Raw genomic sequence first — 16,345 nt, forward strand, 5'->3', positions numbered from 1 at the left:
AACAGAAATAATGGAATATGAATTATTTAGCGTCGTTGAATTTTTCATCGTAATGGTTTTGTTGTAATAAATACAATTGTGCGATACGTTTCAATGGATATTATACCCACCCACTACCCAGTTACAACCACACACACGCGATATCCACCTACACATTGCCCAGTGGCAACCACGCGCCCAATATCTCAAATAAGTGGGCCGACTTTAAGTGGATGTCCTATACATACAGAGGCCGATATCGCTATTGCGTCATTGATTACTCGACAGTCGGTAACGACCACCACGGACAACGAAACAATCGTATTAGTAACATCTGTATAGCAAGATTTCAATGTATAATAGGGTAAATGTGTCAGTAGTCAACCCTTAGTCAGTAATCAGCCTCTACCAAAATAAATGTCTGATAAGTAAGAAGTAATAACAAAATCGCATAAAATAAAATATACTAATGGTCAATCTATATTTCCACTTTCGGTATATACAGTTCAATGTCCCTAATGATAATACTGTGAACTACCAAAATTTTTGTTCGGCGATTAGTTAACTGATATCACTTGGTGAAATTTCAAGGAATTTAGTAACAAAAGCAGGGATATAAACTAATGTCTGTCGTTAATAAACGTGAGTTTTAAATATTAATATTTTACATACGCAATTAGTAATATATAAATGAAAGGTTTTTGAGGTTAGAATAGTGTTAAGTGGTTAGTATGTATGTTTTTTTCGGTAGGGCTGACTACTAGTGCTGAAAATATAAGCAAAACTAATAGACGGCCCTTACGGCCAACTATTGGTTGCTGTTCAAGAATGATGTACAACCAGTAGTCGGCCGTTTAAATACAAAACAACCGTAAATTGAATCTAATGATACATAGTTGATTGCTAATAAATTGAATATTCCAAATTTTCAAATAAATGGATTGTTTGAAAGTTTAAAACGCAAAGATGAATTATAAGCTGATCATAAAATGAAAATAATTCAGGAAATCAGTCAAAGTCATGCAAATTTAACTGAAAGTCAAGATATTCACAAGACAGAAGAATTTGGAAAGGAAAATAAAGATCTGAATTATGTTTAATCTACAATTATTATAAGTAATAAAAAAATAGATGATAATGCTGTTACAAAACTATTATCACTTCCATCATCGCATGAAGAAATAAAGAAGGAAAATGATAAAGATGTGATCAAGAAATAAAACTATTCTTTCATACAATATTTATTTTTTCCAAAAATTATTTATAAATCAACTAAAAATAAAACAAAAACTGCTCAGAATATGCCAGTGGCAATATTATCTGTCAAATATTGTACGTATTTGTAGCAGAAGAAAGACAAGAAATATGGAAAGAAAGCTACAAAATCAGGAAGAAAGAAAGAAAAGTAATTAATGATAAATGTGCAAAAAAGAATAATTAAAAAGAAAATAGTTGAAGGCAAAGACAAAAAAGTTACACCAAAAGCTAATACCAAAGAGAAATGAAGAATGTGCATTAACAATTAATGTAGTGATGCAGAAGATGCATAATGAAACAAATGTAGAATGGGACGAATTAATATTATTAATAGTATAAAAATTGATCCCACCACTAATTATACGTTTTATAATTAACGTTTGTAAAACCCCTGCAGGGTTTCATGCTAAATGCACAAAACTTGTAGATCAGTCTTATACCAACATCCAAAATAAATCATTTATTTCAGGATTTTACTAGAAACATCTCCAAGTGAGTTAAAAAAAATAAACGAATAAAAAATTATTACAGCATGTGTTAACAATGGTTTCTATTTAAAAATCTTAAGAATGTATCAGACAACGACATATATCTCACATTTAAGGCATCTATTCTTGAGGCATTTACAACTGGTATCCTACAATATCCCCATTCGCGGGGTTGCCCCGGAAATTTGGTTGACACTTAATAATGCTGAGTCTTGATATACTAAGTTGTTCAATAAGTTTTGTCGTTCGATAAAAAATTGTCACTGCATTATGTTATGTATTTCATTTCTATTAATAAATTTTGCATTACTATATTAACTTTGGTCGTTTTAAAAATTTCTTTGGTTTCACCGTATTGTAGGTACTGTGCGTGATAGACAAGATGATATGCGGGACGGCACAAAGGCAAGAGGGGTTCCTTGATCGCTCCACCTATTCACCGCTTCAGAACTCCCGTAGTCACTACTGACATAATAGTAGGATCCCTGTATTTATAGAAGTTTCGTTCGATTGCTTACTGCCGATACACAAAACAGAGAATACGAAAATCCTACTACAGTTTCTTATGTGATTATTTTCTTTATATTTCTATTTATTTATTTATTTATTTATTTTATAAAAGTTTGTTTTAGTAACTTTTCTCTAGATCAACTTGTTTTCCTATTTTTTGAGCAGATGCTGTATTTTGGCATTAAAAAAGAATATAGATCGCTGGAACTTGAGAAAAAAAATCATCGCTCGCTATATATCGTTTCACTTGCCTCAGCACATCTCATTTCTTTTTTTTATCGGTACTCTTATTAGGATGTGTGAGTACTTCCACCAATCGTAACGTTACATCGGAAAATGTGTATGAGACGAGGCGTACACTTCCCACTCTGCCAGAATTCTTCCCAAATATCATCAAGTCAGTCACGTACAGTACATATAGCCCAATAATCCAACATCTTTTCATAACCCGAACTGCTGAAGTACTGGCCATGTCGGATTATTGAAATTCTACTATAGAAAGAAGGAAATTACTAATGTTGTAGAATGTTGTGTTTACATTCTAAATATTTTTATTTGTGTTTTACCTTCAATATTCCTTTTTAAGAAATTAAGATGGAATTACCTGTATCAAAAAAGAAAAAACCAAAATTTACAAGTTTTGAAATAGAATGGTGCAATATGGAATAATAAAAAAAGATTGGCTAATTAAGGTATTAAAACAATTGACGATCACATGTTGCAGAAAAGACAAAGGATTTCATCTGTGAATTAAGTTGGGAAATTTACGTTCATGTGACTTATTCTCCTGATCTAGCCCCGTCCAATTACCATTTATTTCGTTCGTTTCAACATTATTTAGTGTATATACATTTCAAAACAATTGACAAGGTCCGAGAATGCACCGATAGCTTTATATATGTAATCAAAACCGCAAAATTTTTTCTGTAAAGGCGTCCGTCAAATACTCGATAACTGAAATAAAGCTATAACATTAAAATTGTATATAATATTATGTAAATAAATTTTGAATTTTATAAAAAAAGACACTGAATTAATTTGCATACTTCGTATTTCATCTACTGGTAATGTGATTGTATATTTCAATTGCAATTTATAAATATGCAATGAAATTCTAAAAAACTGTAATTCTTTCATAAAGTTATTTTCTTTAGCATATTTTCTTATACTTTTCACGCACTCCAAACATCTATTTTGGAACCACTATCAATATATAGGAGTATATATAGATATCTATAACAGGAGTCTGACAGCAGCAAGAATTACTGCAAAAGTTAACAAAACGTGAGAGAATCTAATGAGGATGACAACAGTCAAACGGCATTTTTTGCAATTAGAATTTCGCGGCTATGTTGCTGTTAAAACACTTAAGAGCTAAAAATATGAAAAAAAAACAGCTAAAATGGGAGAAAACATACAAAGATTGGAATGTTAATGATTGAGAAAAAGTATTATGAACTGATGAATCGAAATTTGAAGTTTTAGGTACAAAGCGGCGAGGTTTTGTGCGAAGAAAATCGAATGAAAAATTAATATCCGATTGTGTTGTTCCAACTATAAAATATGGTGGTCAGTCTGTAATGCTATGGAAGTGCTTTGATAAAAATCTATATGGTGATTTAGTAAAAATTTAAAGAATATTGAAAAAGGAACAATATTTGAACATTTTTTGTAATCACGCAGTGCCGTCTAGAAAAAGATTAATAGAACAAAACTTTCTATTTGTGCAGGATAATGATCCCAAACACACTTCAAAAATCTGTAAAAACTATTTAAAGAAATTAGAAAACAATATGAATTACAAATTATGATGTGGTTGCCTCAATCAGCCGATCTCAATCCGATTGAGAAATTATGAGATGAATTTGACAGAAAAATTAGAAAAACGTGGTTAATTCAAAAAAAGACTTATGGAAGAAGTTAGAAGAGATTTAGAAAAAATTCAACCTGAAACATTGATAAAATTAATTGAAAGAATTAGTTCAGGCTGTCATATCCGCAAAAGGCAAATATATTGAAAAGAAGATATGAAATTAATCATATACTTCTTGATAGTAGTTACACATAATTTGTATGACATGTTTTGGACATTATACATATGTAATACATAATAATTTCATTTCATAATATAGGTCATTTCATAGAATAAAGTTGCCAATACCTTAATTTGTGTAGTGTCCAGTACCTTATGAATGATAGTGTACATCTTCATAGAGTACCCCTCAAAAATAAACAACCTACTTGAAAATAGTATTTTCTTGTTCTAAGCGTTAAAGAAAAAATTAGGAAATGCTGTTTTTTTGCTTAAGGGATACTTTTATCTTGACATTCTTTGATTTTGTGCATTTTTGTTAAGACAACTTTGTCGCATAGCAACATTAATAGTTCTTAAATATCTATTACATTATATACTATAATATTATAGTATATAAAATCTGTTTTTTATTTATGTTCAGTGATTCTGGATTCTGAATGTCAGCAATTTCAACAAATCATTGAAGAAACTTCTTCAGTATATTGATAACAATTCGTTTGTTCTTTTAGACCATCTATTTCTGTAGGTCATAAATTTTTTACAAAATATTACAATGAAATTCTACTGTATCTTTTGAAATTATAAACTATGGTGAGAAAGTGGTGTTCCTACTTATGTAAGAAATATATATGAGTATAATACATATGCAAGGTGTTGCAAAGTCAAATTAAACTATTACTAAAATTTATAACATAATCAACTAAATTTTAAATATTGTTCACATTAAGTTTTTGCCACCTGAATTTAATTATGTCATCCTCATTTTCTTTATCTTTATGTCAGAAGAATTAGGAAATTGACTCAGTTTTGAACGTCCTCCAAAACCATCATATGTAATTGAAGTAGTTTGTACTTGTGTCTGAGAAAACAATATTTATAAATATAAAAAATATAAGTTCTCAAATTATAAATATAAGTTATTATAAATATTCATACATTTCTTGTGCTTGTTTGTTCAATTCTTGATTTTTTTGTAAGAAGTAATGAATTCAATTTCGTTGCACCACGTTTGTGCACAGAAGATTGTTTTAAACCAAATACTCCTCCTGATTTTATTGGAAGATATGGTGAATTATTTTTATGTTCCTGAAAATAAATTATTAAATATTTAAAAATAATAATAGAAAAATTAAAAACCATTATATTACAGAAATAATAAATTAATCACTTTAATTAATGCAATCTGAGATTGATTCTCCTCTTCCTTGTTACTCTCCTCTTTCTCAAGATTCCTATTATTTACTGTGCTTCCAACTTTATCTTCGTCAATAACATTATCATTATTTATACTATGTAATTTATTCTCTCTTTTAGAATCAAAATGGTTAGATTTCTTTCCTGTTAACTTAGCTTTTTCTATTTCTTTAAGTTGATTTTGTAAATGAATTGTTTCACTTTCACAAATCATTAGGTCTTCTTCAAGTTGTCTGTAAATATTACTTAGTAATAAATATGTTAACTAATAGCTGATTTAAGTTATCTAATTTGTTTCACAGTTTGCGTACTTTCTCTTAACGTGTTCTTCTGATAAAAAATTCCGTTCCATGGATACTTTAGTTAGTTCTTGTTGGAGGCTTTTCACTTTAGATCTTAATTCTTTCCTTTTATTCAAACTAACTGTCATTTCCCTAATTTTAACATATAAATTTTAAAAATAAAATATGAATAGTAAATGTAACAAGTACAGTAGAATCTTGATTAACTGAATCACGATTATCTGTGGTCTCGGTTATACGGAATTTTCTGTTTAACAACAAGCACTGTATGTATATGTATACATATATATATATATTTTACAATTTTCTTTTGCTTCTACAGAATTTCATATTGAGTAAATATTTAAAACAGAAATGACTTGGAAAAGAAAAAGTGTTGTATTTAATAAAGAAAAAAATTGAAATACTGCAAAGAATAGATTCGAGGAATTCATTGAAATCAGTTGCTTCTGATTTCAGGATAGGTGTATTTACTGTTTAAGAATGGAAGAAAAAATAAACAAAAATGGAAAACTATTTAATTGATCTGATTAATTATGAAAAAGATCAGAGTGGAATGACTGCAAAGAAGCTGCTAATGAGGACATGGGAAAAGCATTATACATGTGGTTCTTACATCAAAGAGATATGGTTACTTAACTACTATTGGTCTTTGTTTACAAGTTACAGCTTTAGATTTATACTTTGTAAGTTCAATTCAGAATATTCAGACATATAAACAACAGACTGCTGTTTAAAATGAATTTAACAATAAGGTGCTGAAAAAAAAAAATTATCCATATAAGGGTACTTGAATTCTGATTTGTGCTCTTCAGTATTTAGAGAAGGCATAATGACAGAAAATATGATTATCAAAAAGTAGTGTAACAAAATAAGAAGAATCACAAATTAAATCTAGGAATAAAAATTCTAATTTTATGTGGAAAATACGTTTCTAGTTATTTTCCCTTGAGTTTTAATTTGTCTGAACTCTCTGTCTCCCGATTAAGCCAATTAATCGAAGTTCTACTGTAATAGTATATAACTACCTTTTCATCACAGATATGTATGTAATAAGAGTATTTGGATCTGATGTGTTTGAAGTCATCTTATCTACATCTTCTGAAGAAGCTTCAAGTAAAGTTTGCAGGCTTAAAAAAAAATATAGACATTTATTAAATTTGATACTTATATTCTCCAGAATTTAGATATTATTACATACTTCTTATATATTTTGATTTTATTCTGTAACCGTTCAATTTCTTGTTTTAAACTTTCTGTTTCTGCATTCTGTTGTTTATGATATTTAACTTGCTCTTTCAAAGCATAAATGGTACTATTTTTTTCATTTAATTCCTTTTCTACTTTTCGAACTTCATGTTTTAAGCCTGTATTTTGTATTTGTAATGTTTCGGATTTTTCGAAATATGACTTACTATTTTTATCTCGCAAAAGAAGTTCAAAATTTAATTTATCAATTTTATCATGCAAAGAGCATACATCTTCAGTGACGGAATCATTATTAAAAAAATTAAAATATATTCTATGAATTTTATTTGATGTAACTTTTTCTCTACATTGTGGACATGATGGGGATCTGTATAAAAAGAATAATAAATTAAAACAAATATATGTAGTTTTAAAAAATACAGAATGAAACCTTTTTCTATATACAACTTTATACTTTATTTTATATGAAACTTTAGAATGTAGTAAGTTAAAAATGTGTCTGTACACAAAATACTGTTTGGATTACTTTTCTTAACAACATATTTATTATTATAAAAAACAAAGAAATTATAAGAAGTGGTTATAAAGGGCTTCTCTTTTTGATAATATTATGGATTATTTTAAGTATAATTTTTACAACATAATCGATTTCCATTGTACCAGTCAATTCTAAGACACTTGTTGGCTCACTTTTAATTATTTTTAGTTATGTATATAATATTACGAAAAAATATTTTCCATCTGACAGATTTTGCTTCACAAATTTAATCGTGGTTTTGAAGTTGTTAATAATGGTGGAGAATACATTATAAATTAATTTGTAATAAATATTTAAAAAGCAACTTAAATGTTTCACTTTCAATAAAACTACATGAACTTATGCACCATCCCAATAGTTCAAGGAAAAGTACAAAATGATAATACTTCTGAAGACACAAGAAAAAAGTAAGAGAACAGATTACACAAGATAAACAATGATGTTTGCAAATTAATGAAATCTCATGTAAATTTTTTTTCATATAAAAAATCATACTATTATCAATTGAAATCTTTTCTAAACTATTTCAACAATCTGAACTTAAATATGAAAAAACTTTACAAAATTAGGGATACTATTATATGATTTCAGTTGTGACTTGCTGTACATTCAATATACACATTTACAATAATGGAATATTTTTCTTAGATAATTTTATGAAATATGAATCAAAGAGAAATACAAATTCGGTAATTTCTTTTTGACATAACTGTTTCATGGAAATATTGCTCTTCTGTGAGTCAATTGAAGAATAAAATAAAGATTTAGCAATGATGATTTTTAATCTACGATTTTTAAGAATGTTTAAGGTTGAACTAATCTAGTCTATTTCCAGTACGACTCGTTTGAACAATGTGATAGAAATTTCAACATTGTTACATCTTATTTGAGGAAAGAAGAGAATTTGAAGAACAAAAGATTTTCTCTTCTCTACAGAGAAAATGTTTCCCAGAGTTATTACGAACTACTTACAATCAGTCTCATAAGTATTTGTATCCTTGTTGTTTATGAAAAAAATATATTGAAATTAAGTGATACATATAACATTTTGCAATAAATTTTTTATTGTGGATAAACACATAAAGTTTACTTATAGCAAAGTTTAACAAAATTAACCAATTAATAACAAAAATATATTAATAAACAAACATAATGAAAATTTGTAATCACTTATCTTAAAATGACACTTTAAAGCATGTGCTCTTTTTTCATCAAATGTCTCAATTGATATTGATACTTCCATTTTGAAATACAATTTTATAATACATCTTTATTTTTTGCTTACTAATTTTGAATAAAGCTTTCACTTGAGGTATCATCTAACCTTATTATAGAAGATTATCCTTATGAATTATGCATTCTACAAACTATTTAATCACCATTCTGCAGAATTTGTTTTTACCATAAGTTTAATAATTGTAAAATTATAACTTTTGTTTAAATTGTTGTTACACATGGATAATTATGAATGATATACAAAAATTTGAGTATGAAATATTCTCTCATAATTATACGAAAATAAAATACAGTAAATGTAGTGTACGGAAACTTTTTTCACTCATTGTATATTTATAAAAAATTATAAAACTTAAATATTAGAAATCCCTTACCTCTCCAACCATTGAATTAAACAAGTAAAATGAAAAATATGTCCACAGGGAGTATGAAAAACGTCATCAGATGGTCTTAACAAGTCACTGCATATTATGCAGACAATATTCATTTTATACAAAATCAAATTATAATACTGATTTAATATTAAGTCAAAGTAATAGAGATAAAGTAATCACAAATATTTTTCAAATACCACTACGTTATTCTATTTTCATATTATAACTGTAATTAATATAAGTCGAAATAAAAAATTACAGTTTCAATATAAGTTAACATCACAAATTAGAGATAAACTAAATCGAACTAAATTTAGAACATAATAAAGAATGACTCTCTTAAAAATAAACACATCGATATAAACAGATTTTCTCTGACTGAGGGAAAGGTCACAAAAAGGAAGCCCAAACCCAAATGTACTGCATGAAAACCATATTTTAAATCACTTAATAACAATAAGCAAGCTAGTAGAGTGCCGAACTTGTAGACGCAAAGCTACTGCATTAGTATTATAGTGGTGGGAAAAATTCAATATGGCGCTGGATAGGTGAAATACTATTTGGCTGATGGTTTCAGTGTTGCCATCTTAAAATCACTAATGTTTAAAATATTAAAATTCAAACTCTTTTAACAATTGCAAACAGTTGCAAAAATTTCTGCCATTTCACAGCAAGAAAGTATATGTATGAATTTTTTAATATTTTTGTAATTGTGAATAAGTGAATATGTTAGTATAATAATTGTAAAAAATGTTGAAAGAGATACAACATTATTGTACAAGGTAAATAATTTTCGTGGCAATATTATTTAATAATTGTATTTATACAAGGTGAATCGCAAAAAACAGGACTCAACATATTTCCATTATTTATTATTGTATCAAATACTTTCTCAAGGCAAAATTTCATTATTTGAGGAGATGCGTAAAGTGATGGGAAAAAATGTTAAGATTCTTTTTACACAATTTTAAAGTCATTGGTGTTTTTTTTCAACGGAATTATGTATTTTTTATTATAGTATATGATAACTTGTAACCGAAATCAATATAAATTTATTGATCTAGCATTTCATGATCTTGAAGTAACCTTGAATTGAGAAATTTAGATGTAATTAACGGACATCTTAACATCTGAAATTATTTTATTTGAATCAAATTAACCATTCAAAATGGTGATTTTCAGCATTAATAGATGCATATAATCGTCCTGTAAGATTCTGAACAGTTATATCAATTACTTCTAACGAAATATTCACACGACATAATTAATTATTGTTTCTCTGGAATGATTCCTTGTAGTAGACATCAGTTTTCAATTTCCTCCATAAGAAGAAATCGAATGAAGTATGATCAGGTGAATGTGCTAGCTATGATATATTACGTCCAATCCAACGATTTAGATATTTCTCAACATATAGATTTAATGTTCAAACATTTTGTTGCAATACTTCCATTATTTCAATCTAAATTTTTCAGTTTAAGGTTATTACAAAATCATAAAATACTAAATCAATAAATTTATGATATTGGCTACAACATACTATAATAAAAAATATATGATTTTATTTAAAACAAAAAACTACTGAATTTAATATTGTCACTATATATTAAAAATTCTATTGTAGTATGATATAATGTTACATTATTTTTTGTGATATAAATAATAAATAATGTAATATATTTATAATATCATTAAAATTATTTTTATGAATTGTTTTTATAATTTAATATTATTTATTTATTTATAATTATCAAAAATATGACATCTAACAATTGTAGCATTTAGAGAAATAATTTGAAAAGCAAGTAGATACGAGTCTTTCCCAACATATATATGAATAACATCACCTAAAATGAATAGTAGAATGTAGCAATTCCAGCTTAAGAAACTGTTATTGAAGCACTTATTAGCACTTCAAAGCCTGTTATAAATTAAATTTTAAGTTCAACAAGTAAGTAGTACCTATTTTCCATTTATTAAGTATATATATGTTAATAAGAAGCTTTTTAATAAATTATGAAAATTTATAATTAACTTATAAATTTTAAAGTCAGCAGAAGGCGATAGAAAGGAATGTAGTTTTATATAGAGCTTAAGTTTTCAATATCCAGCTCTTATAATTTGAAGTTTAAACCTCTGAGGATTCTAACGTTTATAGCTTAAATTCAGAAACAAGCTCTGAAGTCTCAAAACAAAATGTTTTAAGACTCCCTACTCATGTTTTGATTGATAAAAAGGAAAACTGTTTTTTGATTGTACATATATATTTATGTATGTACACATGTATGTCTATTTAAACGATTGTGTATAAATGGCTGAATGAATCTTAATGAAATTTTATTTTTAAAGTTTATATTCTCATTTTAAATTGGTCTATAGATAATGATGGTTACCTTTTATGAAATATATTTTGATTAAGAAAACAGTGTTCCTGAAGAAGATTCTCAACATGAATTGCAACATCGAAATAAAGTATTCTACTGATTTTGCTTTCAAAATCATTAAAAAATTGTATATTTCTATTTATGTTCAAAGTGAAAGCGAGAGAGCCTACTTCAGTATTCTCAATACAGTTATGTTGTAAACTATGTCATTTAAGTAGAGTCGTATGAGTCGTTTAACATACCGCTGATGTCAGGGAAAGATTCGTATGTGGTCCACGTATCATAATTTTGGCAGCTCTGTCATATATCATTGTATATATCAAGTTGTTTGTATTGAAATGTAAAATAAATGAGACTTGTACTTGAAGAATTCATCCTTTTTAAGTAAATGAAATTTGTTTGCATTCAACAATTTTATTTGCTCGCAAAAGTAAGATTCTTATAATGTGATACATCACATGTAAGATTTTAATTGTAGAAGAGTATCATATTTTATACATTAATATAGATTAAGGCTAATTTATGTGTAATATTTCATGATACATTTCTTTCAATTTATAGATATTGTGCTATGTAAGAAGAACAGTAAAGTTGTCTAATAATTTAAATATGTATACATCAATAAGAAGTTCGCAGTGAATTATATTTGTACATAGACTACTTTATTATAAATAATTTTAATATTTTTTTACCAGATTCTATTGATGATCAGCTATTTAAAACAGTAAACAATTCAAGCAACAAAGGGAACAGAAATAATATGAAATTACATATTATAAATATATGTATATTATTATTACAATACTATTATTATCTGAAATAATTAAAAAATAATAAAAATGTTTCTCATATAAATATGTTATGCATGGATCCTTCAACAATATAGAAGTTAAGTAAACCAATATCCGCATAGTTGAAAATCCACGTATAATTTGTTATACCTAATTATATTTTTCTTTTTAAATATAATTATATTTTTTAGAAGGTAAACCATGGAAAGTGCGGGCATAATTTTAAAAGGTTTGTCATTTTAAAAAATTTAATTTGAAGATCATTTTCAAAAATTTTTAGATTTGTCCGTATTGTTCCTGGTTTACCTTCTCTAGAGTAGTGTTACACTTTTTCTCTCTCGGTACATGCGTATTTGTGATAATTGATCCCATGTAATTTACATATCTAGTATTTAAGACGTTGGTAGGTGGCGCTATGCATTTGACTTTAACTTACAGCATGTGAGATTAGGACCTTGTTCCATCTGGTCTATCCATGATATAGCGTTAACTTCAATTAATTGTCTTATGATTAACTTTAAAATTTTATTTTTTTCGGAATTGAACAGGAAAAAGGACAAACCTATAATCACAATACTATTTAAATTTAAACATTTTTCTTTATTAAAATAATTTTAATTGGTGGTATCCTGCCCTCAGTGTAAGCTTAGTTCTAATTTATTGAACAAAATTTAGCATTATTATTTAAACGGCTGTAAAATCAACAATTTCTAAACTTTAAAGAAAACGCGATATATATTTAAATATCGCTACTACAGATATCCACATTTTATAAAAATCTAAAATGTTACTCCAAAAAGTGTCCAATTTGGCGTCGTATGACCTATTAATTATTCTTTATACTAAAAGTGTTACTTGTTATTATTTTGTTAAATATTAATTATTTATTGTACAATTAAATGCTAATGAATAACATGCATATTAAGAATTTCTTAAACATATTGTCCTAGTTTTTAAAACTATTTTGGATTTTATCAGCAACTTATCTTTAAGTTAATATTGAGAATGATAACATTTTGTTTAATAATAAAGTGTATTTTTTAATAAATTATACTGCAATATATTAGACAAATATTACTATTTATTTTTAATTTACATTCCTAAATGAGAAAAAAAATATTGAATTACATTTTAAAGTGGTTTACATAAATTTTAGTGGATACAATTATCGTTTTATTCAAATTCTCCGCTATTACTATACATACTTTTGTATAAGATGTCGTTCTTATCTAACAGAAAATATTCCACTGTAAGTTTCAATCTATTTATATGACGTGGCCTATGAAACAGCACAGTTTAGAAATTCTGTGCCTAGCGATGGAGATGTATTTTCGGTAAATAATATTGTGCTACAACGAAATGTGTTTTAAGAGTGTGTGAAGAGTGTCGTGTCCCATTTGATCTTAAGGACTTTCCATGATTGTATACTCTGGTAAGTCGAATTCTATTATTTCTATCGTGATATACATAAATATAACCTTATAGTCACTTATATTAATATTCAAATGTGTTCACAAATTTTAATAATCTGATATTTTAAATAAGAGCAGACAATTAAATTTTAATTGTATTACTCTTTATCATATTTTACATTAAATTTATCAAGTATTTTTTAACAAGTACATACTTGTGAATGAATTCATGAATTTTTTTTATGAAACAAATGTAATCAGTACACATATATATTAGTAAAGTAAGTAAAACAGTAGGAATAAATAATAAACGTAGTTATTTAGTATGATATTTGCTAACTATATATTTAGTAAAATATTATTTATATTTTATTTTATATTACATTATTAAGTTTATATATTAATATGTTAGTATAAGTTCTTCTTTTATTTACGTTTACTTATGAACATTTTCTCAAATAACTTTCATTCAAAATAGTATTGTCAAATTTGATATTGAATTATGTGATTATTATAATATTTCTTTAAATTTTGAACAATTATGTATAATGGTTCAACATTAGGAAACATGTGATTTTTTATGAAAAACACAAATAAAAAATTCAGAATAAAGTTACTGTAAATAAGTTCTTGCAAGCGTTATTGATTGAGAATCAGTATTGCAAATGTAATTATAAATGATATCTTGTTTGCTTATATTTATAAGTAACGTCAATATGGATCTATTATAATCATATTTAGGATAGGTTTTTGTGCAAAGTTAAAACATTTACTTTTCACAACAATTTATTAATGTTTATTTTATTACTAATGTTAAAATTTTTAAATATGTTACTTTATACTTATAAATTATGTCTATGAAGTAAATTATTGTACATGCTTCATAATGTTTCTTTTATTCTAAACTTTTCAGAAGCTAAAACAATCTTTGTTTTCATAATAGGTCTTTAATATTTGTTCCATAGGTATATAATTGTCTGTCAATCATATCATTTGTTATACAAACAAGTAGAACATGGTTTATTAGAATATATCACTATCAATTTATTTTTTTTACTAAGTATCAATCCTTTTTTGGTTGCGAGATAAAAATGAAACAATCGATTTGTAAAATAATTTATTTTGATAATGTTAAAGTTAATGTAATATGTTTGCAATGTGTTCTATTAATATTGAATATTAAAGATGATTATAAATATGGTAATTATTTTTAAATTGGCTTTCTCTAAATAATTTTTTTATTACTAATTAGGATCCAAAATATAAGGTTTACTTTCATGTTAAAATACCTTTTTTATAATAGGGTTTTTAGTAAATTTTATTTTTGTTTTGATTAAGTATAATAATGAATCAAGATTTGTACTATTAGCTTACAATAATTTTTTATTATAATAACTATTTGTAGGTCATAATACGAGGTTGTGAGAATTAAAGCAGATTAATCCTTGGCTTTAAGTAATACCATGATTCTTGAATAGCTTAACTCTTTATATTAACACATTCAGGATGGGAGATGACAATTGGCATCTTTCAGTTTTCAACTGTTGATGCTGGGAAATGCCAATTGGTGTCTTTTAGTTTTTAACCATTGGTGATGAGAGACCTTATGTTCATACGAATATACTATGTATGTACTGCAAATAAAAGGAGGGGCAACACACAATGTATTTGTCAATTTTGCTTCATCAGGAATGTTACTAAAAGTATCTTTAAATATGCTTATTGATTTTCAATAAAATATTTTACTTGTTAAATATTATACACTCTTTTGAATCATATCAATCATTTATTAGATAATTTAAAAAATATGTAAGAATTCAGGCTATATGCTTATCAAAGCATATCGTCATCAATTTGTTAACATTACAATTTCTTTTAAATGTGAATCAGAATTGGTGAGGAGAATGTCCAGTACTAAATGTGCAGGCCAAATTTAGATTTCAATGAAGAAATTTTGTATACTAAGGATCACTATTTTAAATGTATAAGTTATACTGTATTTTTGAATACGTATAAGTATTGTATGAATATTTTTAACAAAAATTTATTTAAATGGTTTATAATACTTGACAAATAAAACCAAGACAAAGTTGAAAAGAAATCTGGGTTCATATGAATTAAAACTTTAAATTTCCTCTCATTAAGCAGATGCTCTATGCACTTATTTAATATATTCGTGAAAAAATTGTTTTTAAAACATTTTATATTTCGAATCTTAATTGTTTATAAAAAGTGTCCATTGAAATAAAACATTTTACAGAATGTCATAATTTAACCTCTATATTCATTTTTCTAAATATCATAAAAATTCGCAAGCCACAGTTGTAGAGTCCCCTTGATACAAAAATACATGTGATACACCTAAAATTATTACTATTCTCAATAAATAATATTCTTTTCATGGGGACAACTCAGTGGTCAGTGTACAAGATACAGTATTTCTTTTTTCAACCAGACTAGAGTAATGTACAGTATCCTTTCTTAGAATAATTAAGACAAATTTCCAATTTATCATATTTTCAGTGTTTAATATCTTCGTAAATTTGGCACATTGGCATAGATGTTTAGATATAGATACTTTTGTTTTAAATACATCAAGAAAAAGTTTTCTAGAATTATTGACCCTACTGTTGACA

At 26.4% G+C, this 16,345-nt stretch overlaps 2 protein-coding genes and 1 long non-coding RNA gene across 8 annotated transcripts in view; 2 read left to right on the plus strand and 1 right to left on the minus strand.

Moving 5' to 3' along the window:
* Positions 1–236: 236 nt before the first annotated feature.
* On the plus strand, positions 237–8,561 carry LOC143154986 (uncharacterized). 4 transcript variants are annotated; one of them, XR_012994289.1, is made up of 4 exons: positions 237–621; positions 6,225–6,451; positions 7,723–7,919; positions 8,348–8,561. It is a non-coding gene; the product is annotated as an uncharacterized LOC143154986 (long non-coding RNA). The 4 variants fall into 4 exon arrangements; XR_012994290.1 differs by lacking the exon at positions 7,723–7,919; XR_012994291.1 differs by lacking the exons at positions 6,225–6,451; positions 7,723–7,919; positions 8,348–8,561 and adding an exon at positions 731–3,244.
* Nopo (TRAF interacting protein no poles) lies at positions 1,549–9,617 on the minus strand. 3 transcript variants are annotated; one of them, XM_076327155.1, is made up of 9 exons: positions 9,123–9,617; positions 6,967–7,341; positions 6,794–6,895; positions 5,775–5,897; positions 5,438–5,696; positions 5,206–5,355; positions 5,008–5,128; positions 2,801–2,838; positions 1,549–2,723 (listed from the first exon to the last, which is right to left on the minus strand). In XM_076327155.1, the coding sequence occupies exons 1-7, from the start codon at positions 9,233–9,235 to the stop codon at positions 5,018–5,020; spliced, it is 1,233 nt and encodes a 410-aa protein (XP_076183270.1). In that variant the 5' UTR covers positions 9,236–9,617; the 3' UTR covers positions 1,549–2,723; positions 2,801–2,838; positions 5,008–5,017. The 3 variants fall into 3 exon arrangements, with proteins under 3 accessions (XP_076183270.1, XP_076183269.1, XP_076183271.1); XM_076327154.1 differs by having other exon boundaries at positions 1,549–2,726; XM_076327156.1 differs by lacking the exons at positions 1,549–2,723; positions 2,801–2,838 and adding an exon at positions 4,228–4,789.
* Positions 9,618–13,597: 3,980 nt separating this feature from the next.
* Gw (trinucleotide repeat containing adaptor protein gawky) overlaps positions 13,598–16,345 on the plus strand; it is an 83,018-nt gene continuing 80,270 nt past the window's right edge. Inside the window, exon 1 of the mRNA XM_076305212.1 lies at positions 13,598–13,729. The gene's annotated coding sequence lies outside the window, so the exon portion shown is untranslated. The remainder of the gene's footprint in view (positions 13,730–16,345) is intronic.

This window comes from Ptiloglossa arizonensis, chromosome 2 (genome assembly GCF_051014685.1).
Source record: "Ptiloglossa arizonensis isolate GNS036 chromosome 2, iyPtiAriz1_principal, whole genome shotgun sequence".
Lineage (NCBI taxonomy): Eukaryota > Metazoa > Arthropoda > Insecta > Hymenoptera > Colletidae > Ptiloglossa > Ptiloglossa arizonensis.

What these genes read in the sequence shown, in the direction of transcription:
- Nopo (XM_076327155.1), bottom strand. Translation starts at nt 9,235, where the DNA reads ATGAATATTGTCTGCATAATATGCAGTGACTTGTTAAGACCATCTGAT. An exon ending in TTAATTCAATGGTTGGAGAG is followed by an intron (nt 7,342 to 9,122) that starts GTAAGGGATTTC and finishes CTTTTTATACAG; the next exon opens with ATCCCCATCATGTCCACAAT. An exon ending in AACAAACAAGCACAAGAAAT is followed by an intron (nt 5,129 to 5,205) that starts GTATGAATATTT and finishes TTGTTTTCTCAG; the next exon opens with ACACAAGTACAAACTACTTC.